Source organism: Panicum virgatum, chromosome 1K (genome assembly GCF_016808335.1).
Source record: "Panicum virgatum strain AP13 chromosome 1K, P.virgatum_v5, whole genome shotgun sequence".
NCBI lineage: Eukaryota > Viridiplantae > Streptophyta > Magnoliopsida > Poales > Poaceae > Panicum > Panicum virgatum.
Genome location: NC_053136.1, coordinates 36,351,242 through 36,378,609, shown reverse-complemented (window position 1 = coordinate 36,378,609; position 27,368 = coordinate 36,351,242). Strand labels below are relative to the sequence as shown.

Here is a 27,368-nt window from a genome sequence, read left to right as displayed (position 1 = left end):
GTCACATGTTATGGTCATGGTCAGAGATCTGATAAGTCCAGTTACATTTAGTAGTATGATCCTAGAAGTAATTTTAAGATTAGTAGTATGATCGTTGGTAAAAGTTATAGTAAAAACATGTGCCGGTAAATATTAGTAGTACGATCCTAGAAGTAATTTCTGTGGTGTTAGTATGTTTCAGAAATAATAGATCGGGAGTAAAAAGCTAGTTTATTGGGGGGTCAAATATTTTTAAAAATAGACAGGCTAGCATGACAACGTTTATTCTATATGTGGCATATTTAATTTGAATATGAACGTAATTTGTGAGAGATGGGATCTGGAGTTGGAGGGACACGGTGGGCAGGCATAAACGTAGATTGTTGCTGGGCATTTAAAACTTGTTTGACTCTTGCTAGTCAGGATAATTAATTACAGGACACTGAACACTTTAGCCGGGATGTAAATGCTAAGATTATTTATACACATGGAAAATGATTAATCTGTTGAAGTAAAATGATTCAGACATTGGAGTAGAACATTTCATCCAAGTGCGTAAAATTATTTATCATAAAGAGTAGACCTCCATTGTTGTTGTACAGTTATTTAATTGAGTCGTTGTAATATATTTTGGGATGACTGCGAGTAAAAAACTAGGAGTACTTAGTGCTGCCAACTCCTAACCATTTGCTTCACAATACTGTGTACCCCCGACGTAGCAAGTAGTGGCGCCAACATATCACAAATGTCTAGGGATTCTAAATATCATGCTTATAAGGTATGAAACATTGAAACGAGTAGTAAGTTGATTTATCTGAAAGAGTAAAGTGATTCTCAGAAAGGAGTAAAATGTTTCATCCGAAGGTGTGAAATGATTTATCCAAATTAGTAGAACGCCATTGCCGTGCTGTATTTATTTCATTAAGCGGGTCTAGTATATTTTTTGAGCATGCTGTTCATGCGGCATGCAAAGAATCTCCATTGATGTTATCTTAAACATGCATTAGAGAGTGTTTTAGAAGGAAGTCAAAACCTGCATGCCATCCTATTAGTTTGAGCGAGATTTGTGAGAGAAATATATGCAGACCTTTGTGTATAGAAAGAATGCATGGAATCTGCAGTTTTCATAAAATTGAAGGACGAGGGATTTCAGGAGGCTGTTAAAAGCATTCATGCACAGAAACTAACTTGAGTGAGATTTAGGAGAGTAATTAGCATGCATTTGTGTTTTAAAATGAGATATTCTTGTATAGATGCAACATTTTGGAACATGATTACAGAATGTGTAAAAAACACATGATGGACTCATACAACACACACATTCCTTTGGTCTCAATTTTTATTTCTTGTGTATATGGCCAATTATTCCTTGTTCTATAATATTATTCCTTACTTGGCATTTAATCCATTCATCTATATGAACACAATTTTAAAAATTATTGTTTACAAAATAATCCTTTGTTCTTAGAAAATTTAGACATGTAATATCTAGGAGTAATTTTACAAATTTCGAGAAGTAAAATTAATTATGACATCGACCCAATGATAGAGAAGCTATTTATGTTGTTATTACTTCTCTAATTTTATGATAATATTACTACTAATATCAATACTCATTAAACCAGGTATGTGAGATAAATAAGGGGAGAAGATAATGCGTAATTAATGTGCACTGAAAGTGGGCAGAAAATTATGATGTGACACATTATTGTGTATTTATTGTAGCAAGACCTTCTGTTGCAGCAGTAAATATCATGAGAATTTTACTTCGGTGCGTTGAATAATATTCAACACCCTGTGTGTAGAATAGACTATATATATGCAGGGAGGCATCGCTTGCATTTGATTCTCACGAGAGACACCGTTCACCTTTTTTATTGCTCAGGATTCGACTCATAAAAGAGAGTCGATTCTTTCTCTCTCCTTTACGAATCGACTTCTTCCAGCGGTTATGATTCGATTCATGGACACCACGTCGGATGATGCACCGGCCACTGGAGAAGCCCTTAGCTATACACTCGAGCTGAGTGGTGATGGTGAAGAGAGAGACCGGCCGGCCGGCAGGTCGCGAGGAGGATGATGAGGGCAGCAGCAGCAGCCAAGGTTCTGGGACCGGCCGCCGGGTACACTGCATCCACCCGGGCCGGTTGATACGGCGCCTCGTCGTCGGAGGAACTGAAGGCTGAGGTGACGGCGATGAGGCGACGGAGTGAATTTTATAAGCCAACATCTTTGGGGGGAAACGGGGGAGTGCATGCACTCGGGAGCTGAGGTTCCTCTCCCCTGGCCAGTGGCCACAGGAACCCCCATTTCTTAATTTACGACTACCTGGACTACTGCTACGCCGCAGTCGCCCGGCCTGATCTTGTTTAATGATGATTAAGCGAATAATCTCCCTGCCAGCTCCGCGCTCGAGAAGCAACTCTCGTAGTTTGCTTTGACCCTTTCCGTAAATATTTCCTTTGCAAAAAGGCCCCTGCCAAATCATTCATTTATGAGAATACAGTTGATCGCCCGCAGCAGCAGGGCAGATCTAGCGCTGGGATGCACGGCGCTCGAACCCCTCCTACTATTGTTGGAAGGATTGAACCTCTTATAAGCTCCCTTATAAATTCATTGCTATTGAAACTTGGAAGGAGAGGCTAGAGGTTGAAGATGATATAAAGGAGTCTCTTGTTCGCGAGAATGGATTCCTCGTCAAGTCAGGAGGGGTGTGGACACACTTGCGTGAATTTGGGCCTCTTCTAAATATTTTGTAGATCCACCCTACTTAAATTTGACAAGACATACGGTACATAGGATCGGCAATAGTAATACATGGAATGTACCGAACCATGCTATTCAACCACGGTACGAGATATGTGGTTTTTCTATTGATCAGTTCGTGAAACAGCATTTTTCAAAGGACTCGGACATAAAGATCCACCTATTCACTGTCACTCGCATTGGTCCCGTACAACGAACACACGTACTGCCATTGCTGGCTCGGCCACCCATTTGTTTATCTCGCCTTTTTGTCTTATTGTGTCCGAGTTCATGCATGTTAATTTGCACCTGCAATCTTGGGGTTCTTGATGCTGTCCTTGTCGATCGATGCTAATAATGGGGTTAATTAACCTGATAGTGCTCCTGTCTGGGTCTACAACTCTGCCTTGGGAGCATTTTTGTAAGTGCGAGCTTGATTCCGACATTAGCTTGCTTTGCCTCGTCTTTGACCAGAGCAACGAGAGGATTATGTGGACACTTGGTAAGAGCTCGTTCTCAACCAGATAGGCATCGAGTACACAACACCATACACGGCTACACCCCGACGCGCATAGTCCGTGATCCTCTTCTTTTTTGTCATATATACATGGAACATCATTGCTGATAAAAAAAGATGTTTGTGTTTGAACATGTAAGATCAAAGCTCATAGAGCACTGGTGAGGTTATCTCTAAAACACGAAAGGGCGTACCGCCCGGCCCATTTCAAGCGTGGCCACGTCGGCCGCGTTTTCCGGCCGGGCGGACGGACGGCCTGGATCTTGCATTTTCCGAACATTTTGCAAAAAAATTCTTGAACTTTACAGAAATCAACCCGTGGTCCGGTTTCCTCACTCAGAAAATTTTACAAAAAAACCCTCAACTTTTCTCGAAATCAACCCGCAGTCCAACAGTCACGTTTCACAGCCGTTTTGCAAAAAAATTCCTCGGACTTTAAAGAAATTAACCCGCGGTCCGGCCTCCTCTCTCAGGAAATCTTGCAAAAAAGCCCTCAATCTTTCTCGAAATCAACCCGCAGTCCAACAGTCAGGTTCAAGGAAACTTGCAAAGAAAACCTTAAGTTTTCCTAAAATCAACCCACCATACAGATCCTCTCTCACGATTTCTTATAGAAAAACCCTCAAATTTTAATTAAATCAAACCATAGCCCGTTCCATCCGTTATTTCAACACGAGCAACATTATAGTACAATTTAAGTACCAAAACGCGTTGGAATCAAAACTGCTCGATATATAATTTGATCAAGAATTCAAAAAATCCAACTTCATTATATAGCGAATTGTAAAATCCAAAACGCTATCGCAATTCGTTTGCACAAACGGGTACATGCGAACCATTGTACCTACAGTTTAGACAACAAAACACCATGAACACAAAAAATAATCAACACGAAAGTTGCCACAAATTTCAAAATCTTAAACTTTAGTACATAGCACAGTTTTGTAAATTCAAACCGCTTTCATAATTCGTTCAACAAAAACATCTTATTTTGCTCAAAAAATATAATATCGTACCACCTCTCTTCTATGGCTTCTCATGCTACCTCCACAATAACGCGTCATATTTTCATATATCCACTACTTCCTAAAAAAATAACACGTCTATTAATCGTAATAGGTTTTCGCAAATACATTAAGTATCAGACTAATTATGCTCCGCCCTCCCTAATAAATTATCCTACCCCTTCTTTCACCAAAAAAAAAAAGGTCACAGCTTGATTTCGATACCCAAAATAATATACTACTTAAAACAGCATCTCCATAGTATAATGCCCACAATATATACCAGGTGCAATAACGAGCTGCACACCATGAAAACTATGCGAAAATAACAAAGCGACAGATTTATCTTAACTGCGTTCAACCATACAATATATATATATATATATATATATATATATATATATATATATATATATATATATATATATATATATATATATATATATATAGACAAGTTATCACTGGTAACCCAACCTGGCGCCCCGCGCCCCAGGTTTTCTAGTTTTAAACTAGGTACGGTACTGCGGTGTATTTTAGACAATATTTTTTTGGGGGGTTATTTAGACATTCGGAAGCATCAAAATGAAAGACCTTAGACTACTCGAGAGTCGAGACAACAAAACATCCTCAAGCTCTGCTGCCACGGTGCTACCAAACACCTCCGCCGGAAACACATAATTATCCGCGCAGCATAGTGCATAGGCCCCCGCAAATGGCGTTGGTTGGGTCTTGGGTCCTGTGTTTAACAGCGGAGCAAAGGGTGCCCAGGTGCCAATGTTTAATGCCTGTTTGGATTCTGTAACAAATAAATGTACAGAGTTCAGGTTAAGGTTCATAACAGGACTAGCATCACACTAAACAAACAAAAGCATGGAAAATGGCAGGAAGAGCTATACAAAAGGAAAAATGGAAATGAGTTTTGTCCATAATTAAGCTCAGGGCCAGAACTGTCCGCCTAAGGGTCATAGCTGAGCTGAGCCCACCCGTACACAAACAACATCGATGAAACCTTGGTACAAGACCAGCTCGAGAGCGCATGCTTCCAGCTGTTAATACTTTCTCTAGTCGTCAAGCTCAACAAGCTGAGCTCTTCTCTCGGCAGCCTTCTTCCTCACAAAGATCCCCCACCGCATCGCAGCCTTGATCTTGAGCCACCCGACAACAGCTTTCCCAGGCGCACGGGTGCGGTCATCCTCAACGCTCAAGTTCGGGGAAGGTGTAGGCATGTAAGAAGGGAAGTTGAAGCCATCTTCAGTTAGGTTGGTTCCTGCGCCACCCATGCTCAGAATCCGCAACATTTGCTGCATTTCTTCATTTTCTAGTATCTCATGGCTCCTCATCCTAATCTCCTCCATCAAGTAGTCATCAACCCCACCACGGTTCTCCTGTGGTTGCGGCCATTCATCAAAAGGATTCATCCCTGACTGCATGGACTGACCAAGTGCTGGGAATTCAAAACTTTGGTTCTGTTGCTGCAGAGGTCCCAATGCTAGCATATTGGACCCTCTTGAAGCTTGAGCCTGAAGGGATGAACCACTAAATTGGCTTTCTGGCAACAGTGCACTCCTGTCATATTGCATGGTGATGTTTGTGGGAATGTTCTCAGTGTTGGCTGCCTGTCTTGCTGACTGGTTTCCATTGTATGCACTTCTAGTTCCATCTGCTGAAAAGTAAAAGTAATTCAGAGATTTCAGTACAGCGCACACATGATAAATTGATTAAATTCACACAACTATCATGCGGACGGCGGACCGCACATCCATATTCCATAGTCATAAGCAGTAACATGTTTCTTTACACAACTGACAATTGTTAAGTTAGTATTGTACATGTTGTAAAGCAACAGCTGCAGTATGCATTATCAGTGCAATTGCTTACTAATGACATGATTCCAGCATCTAGAATAACCGAGGAAGCCTACTTGACTGGTCATTGTCATAATCTAGCATATGCAGAAGCAAAGTCTTATTATGCTATCATAACAGATTAAAGTAACAGAAAAAAATTGAAGTGAAGTCTTGGGTTATGTGCAACATAGTGAAAATAAACCATCAGAAACTTCATTATCATTTTTTCACATTAATGTGAGTTCACAGAGTTCCCAGGTCTAGGTGGTCGAGGAACATGGTACACTCGAGAGGTTTTTACAAGGCAGGGATGAAAATGACCTCATGCTCCCAAGACAGGGTCGATGTTCCTGGGTCAAGGAACGGTGCCTTCAACCCCATTTTCTGTGACTGTGTGAATTAGCAAGGATGAGTGGGAGAATGGGCTTAGGCTGAAATCACTGGTCATGTCATGAGAAATGATAAAAGAAGGGCATTGGGCAATACTGTATAGTGCCATTGCAAATATCAACTAGTTGGAAGATTCCATTGTGTCACTAGCACGTGGCCACCAGCATAAATGTCATCTTCACAATACATGTTATTTCAATTCATGCCCTTCGCAACAGTACCATGCTAATTTGCCTTGAAAATTTCTGGCCTAGTGAGGCATGGCTAAAACAAAAAAAGTTAACAAGAAGGCTCAATAGCTCACCATCATTCATACTACCTGCCGAGGAAGGTTGTCCAGATTTCGCTGGCAGGGACGATTGTTTCTGTGAATTGGCCGAACCATATGAAGCAGGATCGCTTGTTGAAGCAGCTGCAGTGTCACTTCTTGTTGTGACAGATTTCTTTTTCTGCTTGAAGCTCAAGAGTGCCTTGCCATCATACTCTACAGCATGGATCCAGTCCTCATATGCCTTCTTTACCAATGCGTCTGCATAGACCTGCAGTTCAAGGTAAGCAAGGTCATGATTTATTCAGTAGACCACACCTTGGATAGAAGATTTGGTTTCAAATCCTTGGTGTTTAGCTAATAAATCATAAAAACTCTCAAAGCCATCCCTCTCATCCAAACATCCACTTAATGTTCATGACTTCCAGGTCTTGACTTTGCCATGATTCATTCAGTTTAGTATAGTGATGATTTGTTAATGTATTATGTATAGCAACTTCCCAAGCTATTCTTCAAACAAGAATATGATCATTTGCATACTGATTCTCTACTGGTTACATTAGCAGAATATCAAGCTGATGAACTAAAACAAATTTGTGATGGTTTTCAACTTAAGGCCTTGTGGGTGGCAGAGCCGGAGAGAGCGAGAAGGGGGCACTAACCTTCTGATTGTCTGTGAGATTTTCTGCTGAAATGAACTGATCATCAGCAATCAACCCAGTAAACTCGTAGATGTTATTGAATATTGCACCAACGTTTCTTGTGTCACTAGCATAATATACATAATGCTTTCCACTTAAGACACAAGTCTTTGCATGCTCAACAAGGCTCTCCCACATCTTATTTGACATGCCGCTGCCCAGAATCTACAGAAAACAAAGGACGTTAGATCATATATGCGACACCGCAAGTTACAACCTAGTAAGTAGTAACAGGCATCATAGAACTCACGCTACGCAATCTCTGCTGATCCCTAACAAGAAGCTGGAGGAAATCTTCAACCATGTAGATTCCACTGGCATTTAACTTCTTGTGGAATGCACCATCTTTGCCAATCTTTTCTAATCTCCAAACATCATCCTTCAACGCAGGTGGGTAGTGCTTTTTGTACACTAATAAATACAAAATCAGCATGTTTGGCAACTGTGCTAACTCTAAGAAAAGACATAATGCTTATATCATTTAATGCTATGAGTAAATCAAGAATGTGTGCCACACATACATTCTCCTCTGTGATCCTTAACGGGGAAAGCTTCTGTCTTGGCCTCTCGGACACGAATACCTTCACAAAAGCCAGGAGCAATCCTCAGCCCAAGTCTGAATTTCCTGCTTCTTATCCAGCTGGAGTTGTCAGTGAAGGTAAGCTCCCCTATGGTTCCAACACCTTCTTTAAGAGTCACTTGCAGGTCACCCGTCAAAAGAGGCCTCTTCCCTTCACGTTCCTTGACAATATTACTTTCAAACTCTTCTTCTGTCCAATCCTCATCTTCCTCTTTATTAAAGTCGCCCTCGAGCACAAGGATATCCAGTTTTGCAAACGATTCAGGACCTGAGGTAACAACACATCCAGTGTTTGCATCCAGCAGCACAACATGTATAGCTGCTCCCTGCTCACCTTCAACTTTTCCACCAGTAAAGATTGGAAGGGCTAACTGGCTTCTGAACTGAAGCTGAAGATTTCTTCCATCAGGGCCTTCAATTCGTTTGGGGGAGGATCTGTTTTAATTTGTATTAGTGTCACATATCAAAATGTTTAATGTGTGGTCGAATCACATTTGCAACAATAAATTTCAAATTCGAGCATCCTCCTCCAAGCATCACCGTGAAGATAAGTTAATTTTTTTTACCTTCCTTGGATCCTAGCAGGGCCCAATTTGGCTAAAGCACGCTCTACTTCTTCGCTTACCTAGTACCCAAATAGAATGGATCAGATATATCAATAAGGATAAGAAAACTGTATGCAGAATTTACATGTAAAGTAAAGCATAAGTCCATCAGCAATTTGACTCACAACTCTTCGGAGAATGGGCTCGAGTGATGAACAAAGCTTCTGCAGACTGTCCATCTTGAGAGCTTCCACAATGACACTGAAAAAACATATCATCAGTTAAGCAACAAATACATTTGTAACATGAAGGTAGTATAAAAAAAGCTGTAACCTGTAAGCCTGTAACTTATCAACTAAATTCGAGCAAAATTATTTTGTGAATTATCAGCATCTCATTTGACTATATAACTATTGCATCTAATATATTAGCAAACCCTAACTGTGCACCCACCTTCTATTCCCACCATAAACAAGATATTACACTAATACACAACAAGAAAAATCTTCTATTCCCAAGAAAGGTGGGATAGGGTAGAGATGAAACCCAACACCAGGCATCAAAACTAACTAACAAAGTAGCAAACAAATCTCAGAGTGAAAGGACGAGAAAAAATGGTATTCATAACAGCAATAAAAGTAGTAGCAATAATAGTAAGAGCAGACTGACAGCCCTGCCGGGATCATGGTTCTGGCATGTGGATTGCTAATTTATAACTCAGCTTGTATTCACTACTGAATCAGGAGAAATTGTTTCGAGAACAGCATGGCAGAAATACATGCTAATATCGAACTTCAATTTCTATAATCACTGGATCATCCACTTTATACAGCATAACGCTTTGCTATCAGTAAGTTGGTGCTCTGAGGTGGACAGAACCCAGCAGCCAAAAGAGCAAACACTCAGAACTGCCGGAAAAAAAAAACATCACTTTTGCATGGACCACACTGCATTTAAGGTTCATAATTATCCACTCGAGCTTCTTCCTTCTTTCATAATAGTTTCCACCCCATCTCAGAACAAAAAATAGTTTCCACATGTAAACCAAACCATCCTCCAGTTCGAACTCTCAGTCTGACAGTTAACCAAATTGACAAAAAAAAAACAATTAGGCAAACATCCTGCACTCATTTGTACCGATTTGAAGTTTAACAGCAACAGCAACACTAGCAACATCCACTGCTACTTCCATCAGTCATCTCAATCGAATCAAACTAAAGCGAAGGATTCAAATTTCATCCGGCCGCAAAGCGGCAGACAACCTAGCCACGGAACCGGAACCCTAACCAATCACAAACCCTTACATAGCAGAATAAAAAACATTCAACGCACGCTCACCTCGCGAGGGCGGGGACGCGCGGCCGCTTCGGCGCATGGTCGTCGTCGTCGCCACCGCCGGTGGGGTCAAGCCCGCGCTTCGACCCCGTGCGCTGCAGCCGTCCCGGCCGCTGCATCGCGGCGGAACCCTAACCCTAGCCTCCGCAGCCGCCGCCGGGGGCCCCGTCAGATCTGCGCCCATCACAAACCCAGGTTAAGGAAACAAAAGGGGAGAAAAATCCCCAAAATAGCTACGGGAGCCGCACTGAAGCGGCCGCGGCTACCGAATCGAAGCCGCCGGCGACCAGGACGGCACCGCTACGGCCGGAATCGCGAGGGCTCGGGCCGCGGCGGGAGATCTGCGCGCGCGTTCCCGCTCTCTGATGAGTGTGGCGGCGAGCGCCGGTGTGCGTGCGTGGCGTGGGTGGTGCTGCGCTTGTGCTCGCTCTCGCCAGCCTCCTCGCCTTTCTTTACGGCTCAAATGTTTTTGTTTACTTGCCGTGCTTCGCCTACCTGGCCGCAAGCCGCTCCGGCACGGCTCTCGCTCGCTGACTCCCCGGGCCCGCGGAACCGGAGGGTCCATCCCCTCCGGACAATGACGGGCGGGTCCCGCGGATGTGGGACCAACGGTCAGTGGGTGGGTGGAATAGTGGGTGTTGACGAGGTGGGGGGGTGCGTGCCGACGGCGGCGGCTACGAAAAGATGGCCGGACCGGATGATAGGATATTTCTTACCTTGTGCACTGCCGCTCATTTCTGGTGGCTCGCTGACTGGTGGGCCGACGTTGGTATGGGCCCACCTGTCGGTGAGGGTCGCGCGGGTGAGGCAGCACGCATGACAGGTGGGCCTCGGGAACAGCGTCCCACCAATCAGTGGAGTGGGTTCGCCTGGTTCAATAGAGTTCGTGGTTGGTGAAGAAACACATACACATGTGGCCTGTGGGGGCGCCCGACACTGTGCGTAGTCAGGATATCTTCTGTGCCGATGAGATCCCAATACTGCCACTCCTCCTTCGTCATTCCTACTACGGGGGACGGGCTACTGTGATCGTGGGCACAGTGTGAAGTGCCAAGAGAGGTGCGCTACTGTGCTTCGACGGATGGATTGCACCCGGCAAAAACTTTGTACTCCATTCGGTGGGTCAGCCTGATGCCAAATCCATCCAGTACTCGATAGATGTCTACACATCACTATTAACTCGTGGGAAAAGTCCATTTTTGACCATCCAACTCTGGTCTCGGTTTAATTTTGGCCATCGAACTCTAACACCGGGTATCTTTAGCCATCTAACTATCAAAACCGTTCAAATTTGACCTATTTTGATTGGTGGTTTTAATTTTTCTTATTTATAATTAAGTCCTTAGATCTTAAAATGATTATTATTTTTTGCCTGTACCTCCGATTTAGGTCATTCTTGTGGCCAAGCGTTTGTAACGGTGAGCTTTATCTTTTAAAATGTTCTTTATACTATTTTATCACTATTTGTTATGTTATTCTTATATTGTTATGTAAAAACAACAATATAAGAAAAGTAAAACAAACAATTGCAAAATAATATGAACAACATTTTAAAAGATAAAGCACATTGTTACGAACACATGACCACAAGAATCACTTAAATCAGAGATACGATTTAATCATTTTAAGATCCAAGGATTAACTCGTATATCCGATTTAAGTGATTCTTAATCCAATGATTAACTCGTATCTCCGATTTAAGTGATTCTTGTGGTCATGACTTCATAACGATGAGCTTTGTCTTTTAAAATATTTTTTATATTATTTTGTAACTATTTATTTTACTTTTCTTTTATTTTGTTTTTTACACAATAATATAAGAATAATATAATAAATAGTGATAAAATAGTATGAAGAACATTTTAAAAAATAAAGCTCACCGTTACGAATGCGTGACCGCAAAAATGACCTGAATCGGAGGTACGGGCAAAAAGTAATAATCATTTTAAGATCTAAGGACTTAATTGTAAATAAAAAATTAAAACCACCCACCAAAACAATCTGATAGTCAAATTTGAACGGTTTTGATAGTTGGATGGCCAAAAATATCCGGTTTCGGAGTTCGATGGCCAAAACCAAACTGAGACCAGAATTGGATGGTCAAAAATAGACTTTTTCCTTAATTTGTATGTTTACTCTAGTACTTGACTGCTAGAGAAGTTTTAGGATTTACCTTGCGATGTGTGTCACAATTTGTGCTCCAGCGGCCTCCATCTTCTCTGACTCTGGCGATGAGAAGGTTAGGGAAATAATATGATCCCTGATTTTGGAGGATCTTCTCCGGCTCTGCGATGAGAAGGTTAGGGAAATAATATGATCTCTGATTTTGGAGGATCTTCTCTGGCTCTAGTGACGAGAATGTTAGAAAAATAATATGATCCCTGATTTTGGAGGGGTCGAATAGAAGATCCCACCTGATTTTTCAAATGGACTGGATTGGTGACTGTGCATAGCGCTCCTAATAGGAGGTGTCGAGAGATGGAGATGGCGGATCCGGTGATGGATTTGTCATTGATGAGCAGCCAAAAAAGGAGAATGGAGTGGATGTGAAGAGATGCGGTGATCGACAATGTTGTTGCCATCAATATAGGCAATTGTGAGTGCACGCAAGAGGAGTGAGGGATCTGGGGAAATGGGACAGTGGAGAAGAGGCGGCGGCTAAGTTAGGGATGAGGAATTAGGGTCAGGGTGGGCATACTTATACACAATTGAAGGGAGGGGTGGATCGTCGGATCAAGATATACACAAGTGGAGGACGATGTACCATCAGATCAAAGATTTCAAAAGGAGAAAAAATAGGCTTTGTGGTATACTCCCTTGGTTCCTTTTTAATCTATCGCTTGGGAAGCGTGCTACCCTCACAAGCGTGCACGCTTCCCAAGCAACGGGTAAAAAGTGGTGGAGAGTAGTTAGGAGGAGGGTTATTAAAGAGCAGTTGAGCTGTTGGATGAAAATATAATGATTGAGGATGGTGGCTAAAAAGGTTAAGAAAAAATATTGATTTTAGTGCTTAAAGCTTTACATATCAAAGCGATGGTATAAAACTTAACAATTATTATTTCAAAAAATAACTTAACAATTTGTTATTTGCGTCAATGTTGTTTGTATATTAAGTCGTAATGATATTATCTATATATTCTATTTTATTTTTATTTTATCTATAAAAGTTGAAATAATTGTAACTCTTTCTCACCAAGATTAGGCCCACCGTACCCCTCACAGAGGTCCCACTTGTCAGGCTAAATGTTTGACGAAAGGGGTGTAGACCCACAAAATTAATAGAAGGAAAATATTTCCACCAAAATTCTAATTCTTTTTACACTAAGTATTCATCTACCCACCTCTTGTACCCACGTATTACTTTTCTCTGGCACACATTTTACTTTCATTTACATTGATATCGTTGTTTTATGGAAGAAAAATAAATACGTGTATTATTTTTGAAAGAAAAATAAATGACATCGTTGGTTGCTTGATGGAAATACGTGCCTGTGGCACATACATCTCCGCTAGTTTCATAAACCAGAACGCGAATTCCAACTCCTCGATCCCGTGAATCATTGCCATAGCCCGTGCAACAACTCAACAAATTCCAACAATAAAAATATGTTGATATCTGCTCATGCTGCACACTTCACCAGGCACGTATGTGCGCGGCAGCAGCGTAGGGGAAGACGGCAATGGCGCGCGCGGTCTGGTCGTGGCGGTGTCCGCGATCATCCCGGCGAAGCTGACCCTGAACCCCGCGGCGTCGTCGTGACGGCCTGACGGGGTACACGGTTCGTCATGTAACCATGCAACGGAACCCGAACCACGGAGTCGCCATTCGGAGGATCAAAAATTACACGAGATTTCCTGCACGACCGAACCCTTCCGCACCACATGCAGAGCTGAAGCAATCTGTTAGCTGCATCTGACTGCTGTGATAATTCCACTCACAAGCTGGAGTGCTCTGCGGCGTTGCAATGGAGCGACTTCATAATTTCCACTCTGTACCAGAGACAAGAAAGAAAACCACACTAGACTAATCACGCAAGGATTCCTCACATCACGGGACTGCTGCTGTTCAAAGGAATAGAATGTTACCCTTACCCATGTGCAAAGCAAAACAATAGAGCAAAATTCTAGCAGCCTCAACATCAGAATTTGTGAAACCAATGGTGAAATCGGGTTGCTGATGCATTCCATGAAAAGAAAAGAATACATCAGAGGAGCACTGTTTATCTGATAGGTAAAAAAGAGAGTGGATACATGATGCAAGATGCACCCATGCAACTTAACGACCACGACCTTATGCTTTACTACTAGGCTGCAATGTGTCCTCGAGAATGAACCATTAGGCCTTGCGATGCCACGGGTAGCGGCACAAGTCTTTCCAGTCATCCAGTGTAAGCAATTATGCAGATAGTAAAGGAATGAACTTTATAAATAGTTTGAATGTATATGGGGGAAGTTGGTAAATAGTGTGGCTAAGAATACAATCATAACCTTCATTGACCCCTTAATCCATTATGAGAATATCCAAACAGATTCATAAGCTGGTAGCTGACGATAAAAGGACATGATTTATTTGGAGTATTTAGGTACAGATCACCTGTGGCAATTGGCATCACAACTATGACAATCAATAATTTTATTCAAAGAGTATCCAAAGCACAGATTTGTTGAATCTGTCACCACCAGAAGCAGGCTAAAAACTTGGAGATCTTGTCCACTTCAATTATGTGAAATGTTGGGTCCATGAAAGTTCACAAGACATTGTGGATGATAAACACTGCAGGCATTGTTAACAAGATATGTAGCCTGTGGAGATTCAAACTATGATAGAAAGGAAGAAGAAAGGGGATAACATATTATAGCTTCGGAGACAAGTTGATTATCATTTATCCCATTTGCTAGATCTCAATTAGACTACTTCCTGTTGAAGAACTTTCTGGATCATTGTGCTGCTAGATAGTGTTGAACCACCTGATCCTTGCAGTGCCTGGAACATCGCTGGCAGCTTCAGCATCCCAGCATTTTTCATCTTTCCCTTGTCTTACTGCTAGAAAAAGTCTCTTGATTCCTCTTCCCAAGGCTACGCTGGAGCTTATGCGCATTCTGGTGGCCACCTAACGCATGAGCACTGTGGAACTTCTGAGGACAGTAGCTGCAAGAAAATATTGTTGGAAGCTTTGGAGGATATGGCTGCTGAGCGACAAGTTTAAGTTGAACTCATCCTTATCAATCTGCATATCCGTGGACATAGGTGCGCCTAAAATTAAAAATGATATGAACAAATGATCAGAAAGTGGTTCCTTCCCCACTTATAAGGATATAGGCAAAAGCTCTGGCTTGCAGTAAACATACCTTAACATATTTGCAGATACATGGCTCTGAACTGTTGCTTGATGTGCTCTGCATGATGCTTTGCTTGCCATATATGGAGACCACGCCCAAGTTAAACACAATGCACTAACCTGAAATTTATTGCAGGTCCTTGAAGACTCAACATGGCTGTCCTATAAGACAGCTTTGGGTGTTTACAAATTGCTTGGTCCTGTTCAGTAGTTATCTTACCCTGATCAACCTAACTAAAGCAGGTTTGACGTAGAAAGCTGAATAACTTAATTTGCAACAGTGATGGTTGTTGGTAGACCATCCACTTCTGTCATTCTGTGAATTAGTTGCTTGGCTCCATCCACTTAATCTCTTAAGAGTTTGATCGAACAAGGGAACTTTTGCAAACTGGTTGCTTGCCTATCCAATAATCCGATAGGCTTAATGTAGCAAGAGCACTGAACCCAAGACTGAAGCTCACATTTCCAAGTCTGATTAACCCACGACGCTAAGCTAAAGGAGTCATTTTGTTGGTTCTGCTAAGCTTACACCAAGCTCAAATAGTGAATTGCTGAGCCAAATTTTATTCAACCTAAATACCGAACTATAGAAACAGCTGTCCAATAAAAGAAAAAAAAGACTAATTGCAGATATTTCCGCTGATCTGATTCAGGAAGGAAATGAGTGAACATTTGTATAGAAGCATGGTGTGCTGGAAACTTCAACAATGAAGTTTTGATGTATGACAGTTAGGTTACTCCTGTTTTCTGGATCAGGGTACCTTGAGTGACATAACAATACTTCAAGTGTGTTAAAGCTCGCTTCAGTTGCAGTACTTGCAAAGTAATGTCAGAAGAATCAACCGTGTACAATTAAAGTAAAATGTACGGCACAATTTAGAACTGAAACTTTTTTTAGATGTTGAACTGAAATGTTAGGTACAAGCAATGATGATCAGCTTCATTTTACTATTTACTTACCAGTTTTTTCTCATTAACTGTGAACATCGATTAGATTTGTTATTCTTTTCTCAAAGCAGTAATATGGCAATAATTAATCATACGGACCCAAACGTCAAGTGCACTTGAGGATGTCTGTCATGTACCACCAAGAAAAACAATATGTTGATGGTGGATCTGATAAATTCTACCACTGCTGCAGCAAAATCTCTTTGTGTAGAATCTCTATCTACGAATCCTGGCCAATTCCGAGGCCAGCGAAGCAGGCCACGTCACCGGCAAATCCCGGCCATCGGATCGGCCGGGCGGACGGCTCAGATCGTGCTTTACCCGGCCATTTTGCAAAAAAGCCCTCTAACTTAAGAGAAATCAACCCGCAGTCCAAGTTCCTCTCTTAGAAAATTTTGCGAAAAAGCCCTCGGTTTTTCTCAAAATCAACCCGCAGCCCAACAGTGCTGGTTGAAGGAAATTTACAAATAAAACCTTGAGTTTTAATAAAATAAACCCGCCGTCCTTATCCTCTCTCAAGTTTTTTTTCAAAAAAACCCTCAGATTTTAATTGAATCAAACCACAACTTGTTTCATCCATTACTTCCACACGAGCAACATTATACGTACAATTTAAACACCAAAACGTGTTGGAATCAAAAGTTGCTCAACATAAAATTTAATCAAGAATTCAAAAACTACAACTTCATTATAGAGCAAATTTTAAAATTCAAAATACTTTCCCAATTCATTTAAACAAATATTTACATGCAACCCGTTGCACCTATAATTTTGACACCAAAATATCTTTAAATAAAAAGTGATCAATACAAAAGTTGCCTAAAAATTCAAAATCTACAACTTCACTGTATAGCAAGTTTTTTAAATTCAAAGCATTTTCATAATTCGTTTAACATAACATTTTAATTTACTAAAAATATAATATCGTATCACCATCCTTCTATAGCTTCTCATGCTACCTCCATAATAACATGTCAAATTTAGTACAACCACCGCTCCCTTATAAAAAAATGCGCTACTAATTGCAATATAATTTCGCAAATACATTAAGTACATGACTAATTGTGCTCCAACCTCCTTAATAAATTATCTAACCCTTCTTTAACCACAATTATTTCCATAATCCATTCAACATAGCATATTATATTGTAAAAAAAATATTGTACTACCGTTTTTGACGGTTCCTCATGCGATCTCCATAATAACATGATATATTTTAATATATCTACAACTTTCTTAAAAACATCACATCTATTAATTATCACATGATTTCACAAACTACATTAAGTATCCGACTAATTGTGCTCCGCGCCACCACCTTCCGTAATAAATTATTTTACCCTTTCTTTCACCATAATAAATACAGCAACAAATGTCATACCTCCATTTCGATACCCAAAATATTATAGTACTTAAATATTAACGTCATGACAATTGAATGCTCAAATCATACCAATTGCAACAACGGGCTGCAGACCATGACATCTATGCGAAAATAATGGAACAATGGATTCAACTTAACTATGTTGCTTTAAAAAAAATTATACATTTGCCTGTACACAACAACTACATGTATGAACTAAAATCGGCATCAACTACCGTACTACAACGAGGGATACAGGTCCACGCGGCAAGGCCGTGTCATTACTACTACAATAGCAATACCATACATACAATTCGATCACCATTCTTCTATGGTTTCTCATGCTACCTCCACAATAACGCATCATATTTAAATGTAACCACTACTTCCTAAAAAAAATGACACCTCTACTAATCGCAACATATTTTCGCAAATACATTAAGTATCGGACTAATTGTGCTCCGTCCTCCCTAATAAACTATCTTATCCCTTCTTTCACCACAAAAAAAAATATTTTGATACCCAAAATAATATTCAAAGTTTCATACAATACAAATAAAAGTTAAAAATCAGGTCGTTCCCAGATAGTTCCCAATAGTTACATAGCTTTTTAAATTTGCAAAACATAGCTTACGCTAATACTATCACACGGCATCCACTGGACCAGCTCAAAGTGGCGCACCAACGGTGCGCCCCAGTTTCTAGTAATTACTATTTTTAGAAGTGTGCCTCCCTTTGTCAGACTAAGTGATATTCAATAATCAAAACTGGTGCTACTTTCCAAAGACCACAGTCAATTCCTTCATTTGTTATACTCTTTGATCTTCACATGGTGTCATATATTGAATATTTTTCATTTTGTTGAGCATGTAAGTCTCATTGAGCCTTTATCATTGTTACGCATGAATTCAAGCATGCCATCATCTTTCCAGGTACAGTTATTTAAATTTAATTACTGAATGCTGCAAACGCTTCAACTGGAAAACAATCCATATCTTCTGATGGCATATTACTGTCGGTAACATCATAAGCAGTTGCGCACTATTGAAGTCTGGCACTGGCACCGGTAACTGATTTGATGCTACTACAGTGCGCTGTGCCAGCAACAAATCAGCAACAGCCTCCACGCACACTCACATGGGCCTTGTTTGGTTGGTGCTAGATTTCTAGCACCAATGAATAGTAAAAATTTTTGACCGCTAATTACGGTGTCAAACAAAATCAGTTTATAAAACCAATTTCAGAACCCCTGCGCTAGTGACTATAAAGAATCTAACGAGGCCTTTGACCGCGCGATTAGAGGATGAGTACTGTAGCATCACTGTAGCAAATCATCGATTAATTACCGTCATTAGATTCGTCGCGAAAAGTTACACCCATCCCTAAAAAGGTTTTGCAAATAGACTTTATTTAGTACTTCATGCATGCAAGATTCTTTTTTCGGGATGTGTGCGTGCTAGAAATCTAGCACATCCAAACAAGGCCATGGCATGCCAAATAGATCATTAATAACATTAGGAAATTTTGACTAAAACAATAAATTACATTAGCACATACATCTTAGCACGTTTGAATCTAGGAGCATTGAAGAATACAAGAACCTTATTGTTCCTGATTCTAGGCTTCAATTAGGAGCTATGATGTTTTTTTAACGACACTGGTTGTTGAATTCCCAGACGAGTTTAACAAGCTGCACTTTGTGTTGCAACAAACTTTTAATTTACACTGCTTTCGATCCATTACATAATTCAAGTAAAATGGCAAGATCTTTTACACCATGCCCAAACCAACTACCACAGGCACATTTCATCGAATAGGTAATGTCCACACATTTATCCAAGAACAGGAGCGCCTACCTCTCCCGCCGGCTCGACGCCAAACACGCCGTCCCTCCGTATCACAAACTCGCACCCCCGCTCCGGCAGGTGCGGCGCGAACGCTACCTTCATCCGCCTCCTCGCGATCCCGCTGGCGCCGTCCACTTCCCGCGTCAGGAACAGCCGCGTGTTGACGCAGTTGGCCCACGCAATCCCGAGCGCAGGGCTGACCCGGCGCCCCGACGACCACGCCACGGTGTTCCCGGCGTCGCCCTCCACCACGTCCACGACCTGGTTGGTCACCACCACCACGCATTGGTGCCTGTAGGCCAGCTCCTTGAGCTTGGCGGATATCTGGAAGAAGAGCGCGGACCGGCGCTTGAGGTCGGCCGGTGAGGCGTCGAAGTCGGCGCGGAAGAGGGAGGCGATGGAGTCGAGGATGATGAGGCGGATGGGGAGGCGGTGCGGGGAGCGGCCGGGGTGGGCGAGCAGGCGCTGGGCGCGCGAGAGGAGGGAGAGGAGGTCGGTGGGGGAGTGCGCGGCGGCGACGAGGACGTGGTCGAGGATATCGGGGCGGGATTTGGGGGCGAGGCCGCGGAGGCGGTGAAGGGGGAACGGGAGGTCGGAGTGGAGGAAGAGGGCGGAGGCGGAGAGCGGGGACTGGGGCGCGAGGAGGGCGAGCTGTAGGCACAGCTGGGTCTTGCCGGAGGCGGATTCGCCGGCGATCTCGGTGACAGAGGCGGGGAGGCCGCCGGAGAGGACGCGGTCGAGGAGGGGGCAGCCGAGGGAGAGCTTGGCAGCGCGGCAGGAAGGGAGGAGGAGGAGCGGGTTCTCTGGGCGGGGCTCGCGCTGGCTGTAGGAGGACGAGGAGGAGGCAGCAGGGGGCCTAGGCGCCGGCGGCCGCATCGCCGGCGAGCTCGCTGCCAAAGGGGATTTGGGGTTTCGCTCGGAATCTGTGGTTTTGAAGTGTCGCGGGTTCTTTCCCGCTGGGAAATTTTTTTGGCACTTCTTGGGCTGATATTTGTGCGATGGATAAAGGTTGAGGCGTTGGGCCTAGCCCAGTATTCTTAGTTTTCAATAATCCCTTCTCTCTCTTCTTTTTTTTTTGAAATAATGCAGGAGCACTGCAATGCATTTAAGGAAAAAACAAGCCGGATGTTACCCAACTGTGCTACTAAAAATACAAAGGGAATAGGAATAAGAAATACAAACGGAATAGCACAAATAAAAAAACTACCAAGCATAACACTACTAAAAATGACTAGCAACTGAGTCCAAGCTAAGGGGTATTCCCAGATACAAGTAAAGGCAGAGGATTGAGCGTAGCTCCCATGGCTCGCTCGCCAGGTGCGCGAGCGCCCGGGCGCCCGACGGTCCGGACCCAACTAGTGATGATGCTGCGTGTTTCTCGTCCCAGATGGTTGATGCAAGAGGCAACACAGTCACGCACGGGTTTATCCTGGTTCCGACCGTGGGGCCGTACGTCCAGCAAAGGGGTGTGTGAGAGCACTGTACTGTCTTGCCCCGGGGGTGCCTGTAGTAGGGGGTACAAGCGAGGCGAGAGAGGAAGGGAAGCTCTCAGGTCTCTGCTAGAGGAGGAGTTGATTGAGGCGAGTACCGATATCGGGGCTCAGAAGAGCATATGTGCTCTGTGAGTAGTGCTGAGTGTTGTATTCTACCGGATGGATCCCCCATAAGATAAAGCCCGCCTCCTCCTTTTATAGACACAAAGAGGGGCGGTGTACATGCACAGGAGATCGTGGAAGTCGTCGTCTTCTCCCCGAATCGCGGGGGTGCAGTGGTCGAACACTGTAGAAAGTATACTGCGGGGTATGGCGTCTGGCGTGGCAGTCGTCATGGGCGTCGTCCTTGGCCTTGCGGAGATCGTGCCGGTGTCCTTGTAGCTCCAGCGGGCGGCGTGGTTGTTGCTGTAGGGGGTACCGTCCTCCAGGCGTGGCATGGCGACGTTCCGAGGGTCCTGCAGGCCAGGGTCTTGTCCTGGTGAAGGCCGGAGCCGCTTCCGAGGGTCGTGCCCATGCCGTTCAAGGGCTCCGCGGAGGGGAAAGTTTGAAGGAGGTATGGGGAGTTGGCAGTACAGTGGCTGGAGCAGTGCCGAGCACGTCTCGCGCTGCATCGCAGGTTCCCACAGTGTCGCCACAGCGTCCGGAATGGCGGAGCAGTGACCGGAGTTGGCGGACGGGACTCCGGTCACAGCAACTATGGGGAATGGCGGCCTGACGCCGTCTGACCCGGACGCTGTGGAGGAGTGGTTGGCATTTAATGCCTCCGTACGGCGAGCGGGTGAGCGGAAGGGCCGTTTGTCCTTTCCGTCGAGGGGTGGCCTCGAGCGAGGCGGAGACGATCCGCTCCCCCGAGGGTAGGCTCGCTACCCTCGAGCGAGGCGGAGATGCGAGGCACGGTCGAGGCCCTCGACGGGGAGCCCTCGAGCGAGGCGGAGATCGCCCCGTGGGTTCGAGGGGGCTTGGATGGGCCGCACTGTGTACGTGGGCCGCGCATTAGGCTTCTTTGAGTCCTTTCCTTCCTTCCGGATTGAAGGAGGTTGTAGGCCTTCGTGGGCCCGGTTGCCCAGCATGTGTTTGCATTTTTAGGGCGATTTTAGTCCCCTAATTAGGGTGCCCTTAATCATGGTACCCGACAGTAGCCCCCGAGCCTTTGGTTCAGTCAGATGATTCGGCCAAAGGGTATTTGACAATTTTACCCCTTGATGTGATCGATCGGCGTTGCGTTCCCGCTGGGCGTGTTCGGGCGCTTGCCTGGTGGACGTGACAACTCGTCGGTCGGGGTAGTGCGCCTGCAGAAAAAGTACTCCGAAGCGCGCGCCCCTTCTTGTTTTGTTTTGGTGACGAGATGCGTCAGCGCGCTGAGTAGGCTAGGGTCATGATGGCGCCTGCTGCTCTGCAGCCAGTGCTAACGCCGCGCTGTCCCGCGTGCAGGGTCTCAGCCCTGCTTTCCCTGGTTGCCTTGCGATGCGCCGTTCGAGGGCAGTCGGCCAGCGCCGATGCTGCGCTGCTCAGCGTACAGGGGCTCGGCTTTGCTGTGTCTGGTCACGTCTCGGCACGGTAACCGAGGGCATCTTTCGCTCGTGGGGTGCCGCGCCGTCATGGGCGGTCCAAGCCTTCCCCCTGCGATAGGCTTAAAGTTTGGCACCGGACGCAGCTATAAATAGGGGTCGTGGGACACCTTTTCCTCTCCAACTTCCCTGCTCTTACTTCTAGCTTCGCCTAAGTCTCGTAATGTGTTCCTTTGCCTTTCACGGCCGACCCCCCGGACGGGGTGGCCTGGCTTCTTTAGGCTTTAATGCTAGAAGAATGCTTGTGAGCGGCGGGGGAAAAGCTGGAGAGGGCGTGCTCACTGTCCCTCAGCTTTAGTGGAATTAGCAGAAGAACATTGGGCCTGTGGGGTCCTGCTACTGCGATGTCCCTCAGCCTGAAGGATCGTTGAGACGCCTGACCATGGCGTCGGCGCCAATTTTGGTGGCTGTTCTTCGCACCGTCCCTCTTGGCGACAATGTCGCTCTCGGGGAGGTGGTGTAGAGGGTGCTGTCCGCCAGCTTGGCCCCCCGCAAGGTCTTCGGTGGAGGAGAAGCTAGAAGAAATCTTGCGAGAAGGGCATCCCTTCGGACTCGTGCGGTCTAGGGGCTACTCCTCGCAATCCCGAGTAGCCTGGTCGTAATGTCGGCCAAGGACTCGGTGCTCTTCATCGGCGCTCGCTCCTCCCCAAGACAGGGAAAATTGCCACGCAGGTGGCAATGCGTTTGTACTTTTTGACGGCTTCGAGCCGGTAACTCTTTGTAATCTTTGTTTGCAAAGAGCAATGAAGTCTCTTTCTTCTTCGCGGAGAGGATGACCGAGGGTGTAAAGGTGAGCATCGGCCCTACAGAAGCTTAACCCTTCAAGGGTGTAACTCGGGTACTGACCGCGGTGGTCTTGGTTTGCCCGGCGGGGGCGCAACGATGCTCCGGGGAGCATTGTTAGAGGACTCTGATCCGGGATCGGGGTTTGTCGCTGGAGAAGCAGTGAGGTGGCCACTCCGAGTTGTCTATGCAAATCATAGTCGCCTCGAGCACCATGGTGCCGCCACTGGGCATGTCGCCGTTGTGCTGCTGAAGGCGTTCGAGCAGGCCCCAAGGCACCCACGGGGGTAGCCCCTGAGGCCTTGGGGGAGTGTTTGCACTCGTCCAAGGGCTATAAACATCGCCCAGCTTGGTTGCTTTACGGGGGAGACTGCTCAGCTTCCTTTTCAGCCGTCATCGGTGTTCCTTTCAGTCGGCCTAGGCGTTTTTCATGCTGGCGCAGCGACTCGGGGTCCTGTGAAACCATCTGGCAGGCGCGCGTTAAAAGTGGGGGTTTTGGCCTAACACGTGGAACTTCACAATCGACATTTGTCGATCCACTCGAGGGTGCGGCCTGAGCCGCGGTGTGCGAGGAGCCCCCGAGCCCTGGCCTGCGTGAAGGTGTTCAGGGGATCCTCGACTTTTATTACGACCCTCGTCGCCCTTCCGCAGGGAGAAGGGGTGAAGCGCACCATGCTACCCATGCCCGGGCCGCGGGCTATGGCTGCTTCAGTGAGCTGTTATCGGCTGGTTCAAGTGGACGTCCGTACCCCGTACGATAAGGGTCGGCTTGTGGTCCGTGGACACGTCACATAAAGCACTCGCAAAGGTTCGCTAGGCGGGGCTCGGACCCATTCGATAGGGTTCGAGGGCTCGATGCTCTCCCTCGATGGGTGTTGGTGCTCCTTAAGTACCCCTTTTATCCCTTGTTTATCCTTGATAATGGCATGAATTCAATATCAAAATCACTAACCGTCCTAACCCCGGCCTAATTATTGGTCATTTTCACATATGCACATATATTTTGGAGGAACTTCGTTTTTGCAGGTTTTTGGCCTATTTTGGAGCATGAAATGATGAGGCCCGTGATCGAGCGCTAACATGGAGAAAGACGAAGGCCAAAGCCCAAAGGAAGGACCAAAGCCCATGTTGATTCGAAGCACATTCATGCACATCCATCCTCCAAGAGAGCCCAAAGGACCAAGCCCACGAAGATGAGATCAAGATACTTCGGGATTAAGCAAAGCAAATGAAGATTTAAGGAAGGATTCCCTATCCTATCCTTTCCTCGAAGATATCTCCAAGATAACAACGTCCAAAGGGGTGCAATCGTGAAGGACAGAAACTCTAGAAGATGCGAGGAGTCTATACGCCAAAGATGAGACCGAGGCGAGCCCGAAAAGGGGTAGGCCGGCCGGCCTAGGCCCATGGGGCCGGCCGGCCCAGCCCTTTTCTGAGGCGGTTTGGCCTCCCCTTCGACCGGTGGCTTCCTTGGCTTATAAATAGCTCGCACCTTATTCAACTCGAAGCATCCATCCACCCAGAACTCGACGAAAACCTAGGGTCAAGACCGGAGGGAGACGACGGCCGCCGCAAGTCTTCGAAGTTGTCTAGGAGATGGCTTAGGCCGACCCTAGCCGCCGTGGCCTCCCTGCGTGGTTGTGCCATGGCGGAGTTCAAGAGCTAGTTGGATTCATCGATGGTGTGCACATGGCGGTGATGATCCAAACAAATCTATTATGTGAGTAATGGTAATCATGTCTTCCGAATCTATTAGCGATCATGTTCTCTCTTTCGATTTCATTCTTCTCTTTGGGTTTGCTTCATCTTAGATCTATTATCGAGATAGATCGCTTAGCATGATCTTGTAGTCATGGTGGCTAGAGGTTCATGGCGGAACTACCAAAGGGGGTTCGACTTACTTCAGGGTATCCCGTTGAAAGGGGTGGCGTCGTGACAGGCCGTTGCCACTTAGTAGGTTGGGTATCGAGGGATCGGATTGGAGATTTTGAGTTTAAAGATGCTTTTGATTGAGATGCATGATTTATCCGCTCGTTAGCTTGAACTACAACTAGATGACGATAGGCCTAGTCATATCTTTGGTTTTGCTATGATTAAGCCTATATTCATGGATGAGATCAACCTTTACATATCACTCATATCTATTAAAGGTTTATCCTTTATATGCAATCAATGCTTCATGTTAGGATAGATCCATTAGATTAGATGGAAAACCTTAGGTAGTTCTTTGTCGATCCACGGATTGATAAACCTTGGGGGAATACTCTAAGGGAAAAGCTACATGAACCGTGCGCTTGCGGTATACAAATCGGGGCGCTAAGGAGCGTCAACAAGCTTTTCTGGCGCCGTTGCCGGGGATCGGCAACACGAACCCTAGGGCGATCTATCTAGTTTTTGGACTAACCCTAATTTTATTATTGCATATATCCTGTGTTTCTTGTTTGTGTCCATGAATGCAGGTAAAACTCTAGACACAAAGTGATTGAGAAGTTCTCAACGTCCGTACTTTGACAAGTCCAATCTCACTCAAGCAAGTTGATGGCTACGTGAAGACCCGCTCTTTAGTGGTAGGTGCTAACTTTTGTTAGTGGCCCAGCATCCGCTATCGAGTCCCCACTTCCCAAAACAAAAATGATAAATAAGGTACGCCGCCGTGTCAATAGATTTTTAAAGACTAATGTTTTTGGAAAAAAAATTGTTTGTTCAAGCAATAGGTATGAAGCATGCCCGCGAAGAAAATCGTGCGATCGGATCATCATCATCTCCAAAGTGTTACTGTTGTAATGAGTTTTTCGTCCAAGATCAGAGAAGTACCATGAGAAAATAATAGATTATTTTGAAGCTCCATCAAGTCTACTTTCCAACGCATCAAGCATCATGAATTTTGGAGATCGGTGTGAAGAGTTATGGTAAAATCTTTCAACGCTGCGCGTTCTGAAATGTCTCTGGACAGAGCGTAGTGCCTGAGTAAAACGATCATAACTTCTTCATTCGGAGTCCGTTTGGGATCAATGACCACTCGTTGAAAAGGTAATTTCATAAGGCTTTCCATGAAGTAGAATTTTGGTACATGTTCTGTGCAGGATGATCAAGTAATTCAACGAAGAAGAGGCAGCAACAAACAATGGAGAAAGTGATGACGATGTCGGAAGATGTTTGGAGAACCTTGTGCGCAAAAGTTGATGATTTGAAGTTGACCAACGCTAGAGGCAACAAGATTAGAGGAACCATGATGCCACCCATCTTCTCTGTGGGATGCTCAAGAAGCTTCTAGTCAAGTGCAATCAAAGAAAGAGACCGCTCTGATCATCGACACAAAGCACGGGAGCCTCCTTCGATCCCGACACCTTAGGCAAAGCAAAAACCATGGAGAAAGACCATTGGAGCCATGCTACTCACTGGTGAATCAATGGTGATGACCTTGAAGCCAAGGATGCACAACAAGACGCTCCGAAGACCACAAGATCAAGATCATCGACATCTTCGGATTTTTTCGTAAGAAGTCATTGTTATCATCAATATTCTGCTCAACCTCAGAAGCAAATAGCAGCATATTTTTGGATATTCAAAAGCTTGATGAAGTTCCCGTCCCAACGAATCAAGAACCAAGTCAATCGGAGATTCCTACAAGCGGGTATGGCCAAAACATTGAAGGTTGTGCACTCTGAAAATTTCTGGACAGCACGCAGCGCCAAAAGTGAAACGGGCATAACTCCCTCGTTTGGACTCCGTTTAAAGCGAATGACCACTCGTTGGAAATGTAATTTCGTAAACTTTTCAATAGATCTATATTTTGGTATATGTTCTGTTGAGTATACAGGAGAGATTCCACGAAGAAGAGGCAGGAGCAACGTGATGAGAACAAGATAGAGAAGATGACGATGATAACAATGAAGGCGAGCTTGGGCGATGTTTTCATCAAGCGTACATGATAAAATTCATAGGCTTGGAGCAGAGGAAGAACCCCAATGACATTGGCAAATGAAGGCACAAGCGGTCGACCTTCGACAAACGAGGATGTTGCAAACAAACCACGACGGATTACAAGAGCGCAACATTCAACACATGGAGACGTGAGAAGCAAATCATGACGGACCACGAGGAGTGCATCAAGAT

At 44.7% G+C, this 27,368-nt stretch overlaps 2 protein-coding genes and 1 long non-coding RNA gene across 6 annotated transcripts; all 3 read right to left on the bottom strand.

The window, feature by feature from the left end:
* Positions 1-5,014: 5,014 nt before the first annotated feature.
* LOC120705148 (calmodulin-binding protein 60 B-like) lies at positions 5,015-10,386 on the bottom strand. Of its 4 annotated transcripts, none has more exons than XM_039989648.1 (9): positions 10,178-10,386; positions 9,915-10,085; positions 8,762-8,837; positions 8,598-8,656; positions 7,973-8,466; positions 7,702-7,862; positions 7,413-7,616; positions 6,787-7,021; positions 5,015-5,908 (listed from the first exon to the last, which is right to left on the bottom strand). In XM_039989648.1, the coding sequence occupies exons 2-9, from the start codon at positions 10,028-10,030 to the stop codon at positions 5,307-5,309; spliced, it is 1,947 nt and encodes a 648-aa protein (XP_039845582.1). In that variant the 5' UTR covers positions 10,031-10,085; positions 10,178-10,386; the 3' UTR covers positions 5,015-5,306. The 4 variants fall into 4 exon arrangements, with proteins under 4 accessions (XP_039845582.1, XP_039845586.1, XP_039845590.1 ...); XM_039989652.1 differs by having other exon boundaries at positions 5,015-5,905; XM_039989656.1 differs by having other exon boundaries at positions 6,802-7,021; positions 10,178-10,375.
* Positions 10,387-14,522: 4,136 nt separating this feature from the next.
* Positions 14,523-16,369, bottom strand: LOC120705140. Its single transcript, XR_005687803.1, has 2 exons — positions 15,261-16,369; positions 14,523-15,165 (listed from the first exon to the last, which is right to left on the bottom strand). It is a non-coding gene; the product is annotated as an uncharacterized LOC120705140 (long non-coding RNA).
* A 2,697-nt stretch (positions 16,370-19,066) lies between these two features.
* On the bottom strand, positions 19,067-20,347 carry LOC120705127 (DNA repair protein XRCC3 homolog). Its single transcript, XM_039989640.1, has one exon. The coding sequence runs from the start codon at positions 20,282-20,284 to the stop codon at positions 19,394-19,396; it is 891 nt and encodes a 296-aa protein (XP_039845574.1). The 5' UTR covers positions 20,285-20,347; the 3' UTR covers positions 19,067-19,393.
* Positions 20,348-27,368: the final 7,021 nt, after the last annotated feature.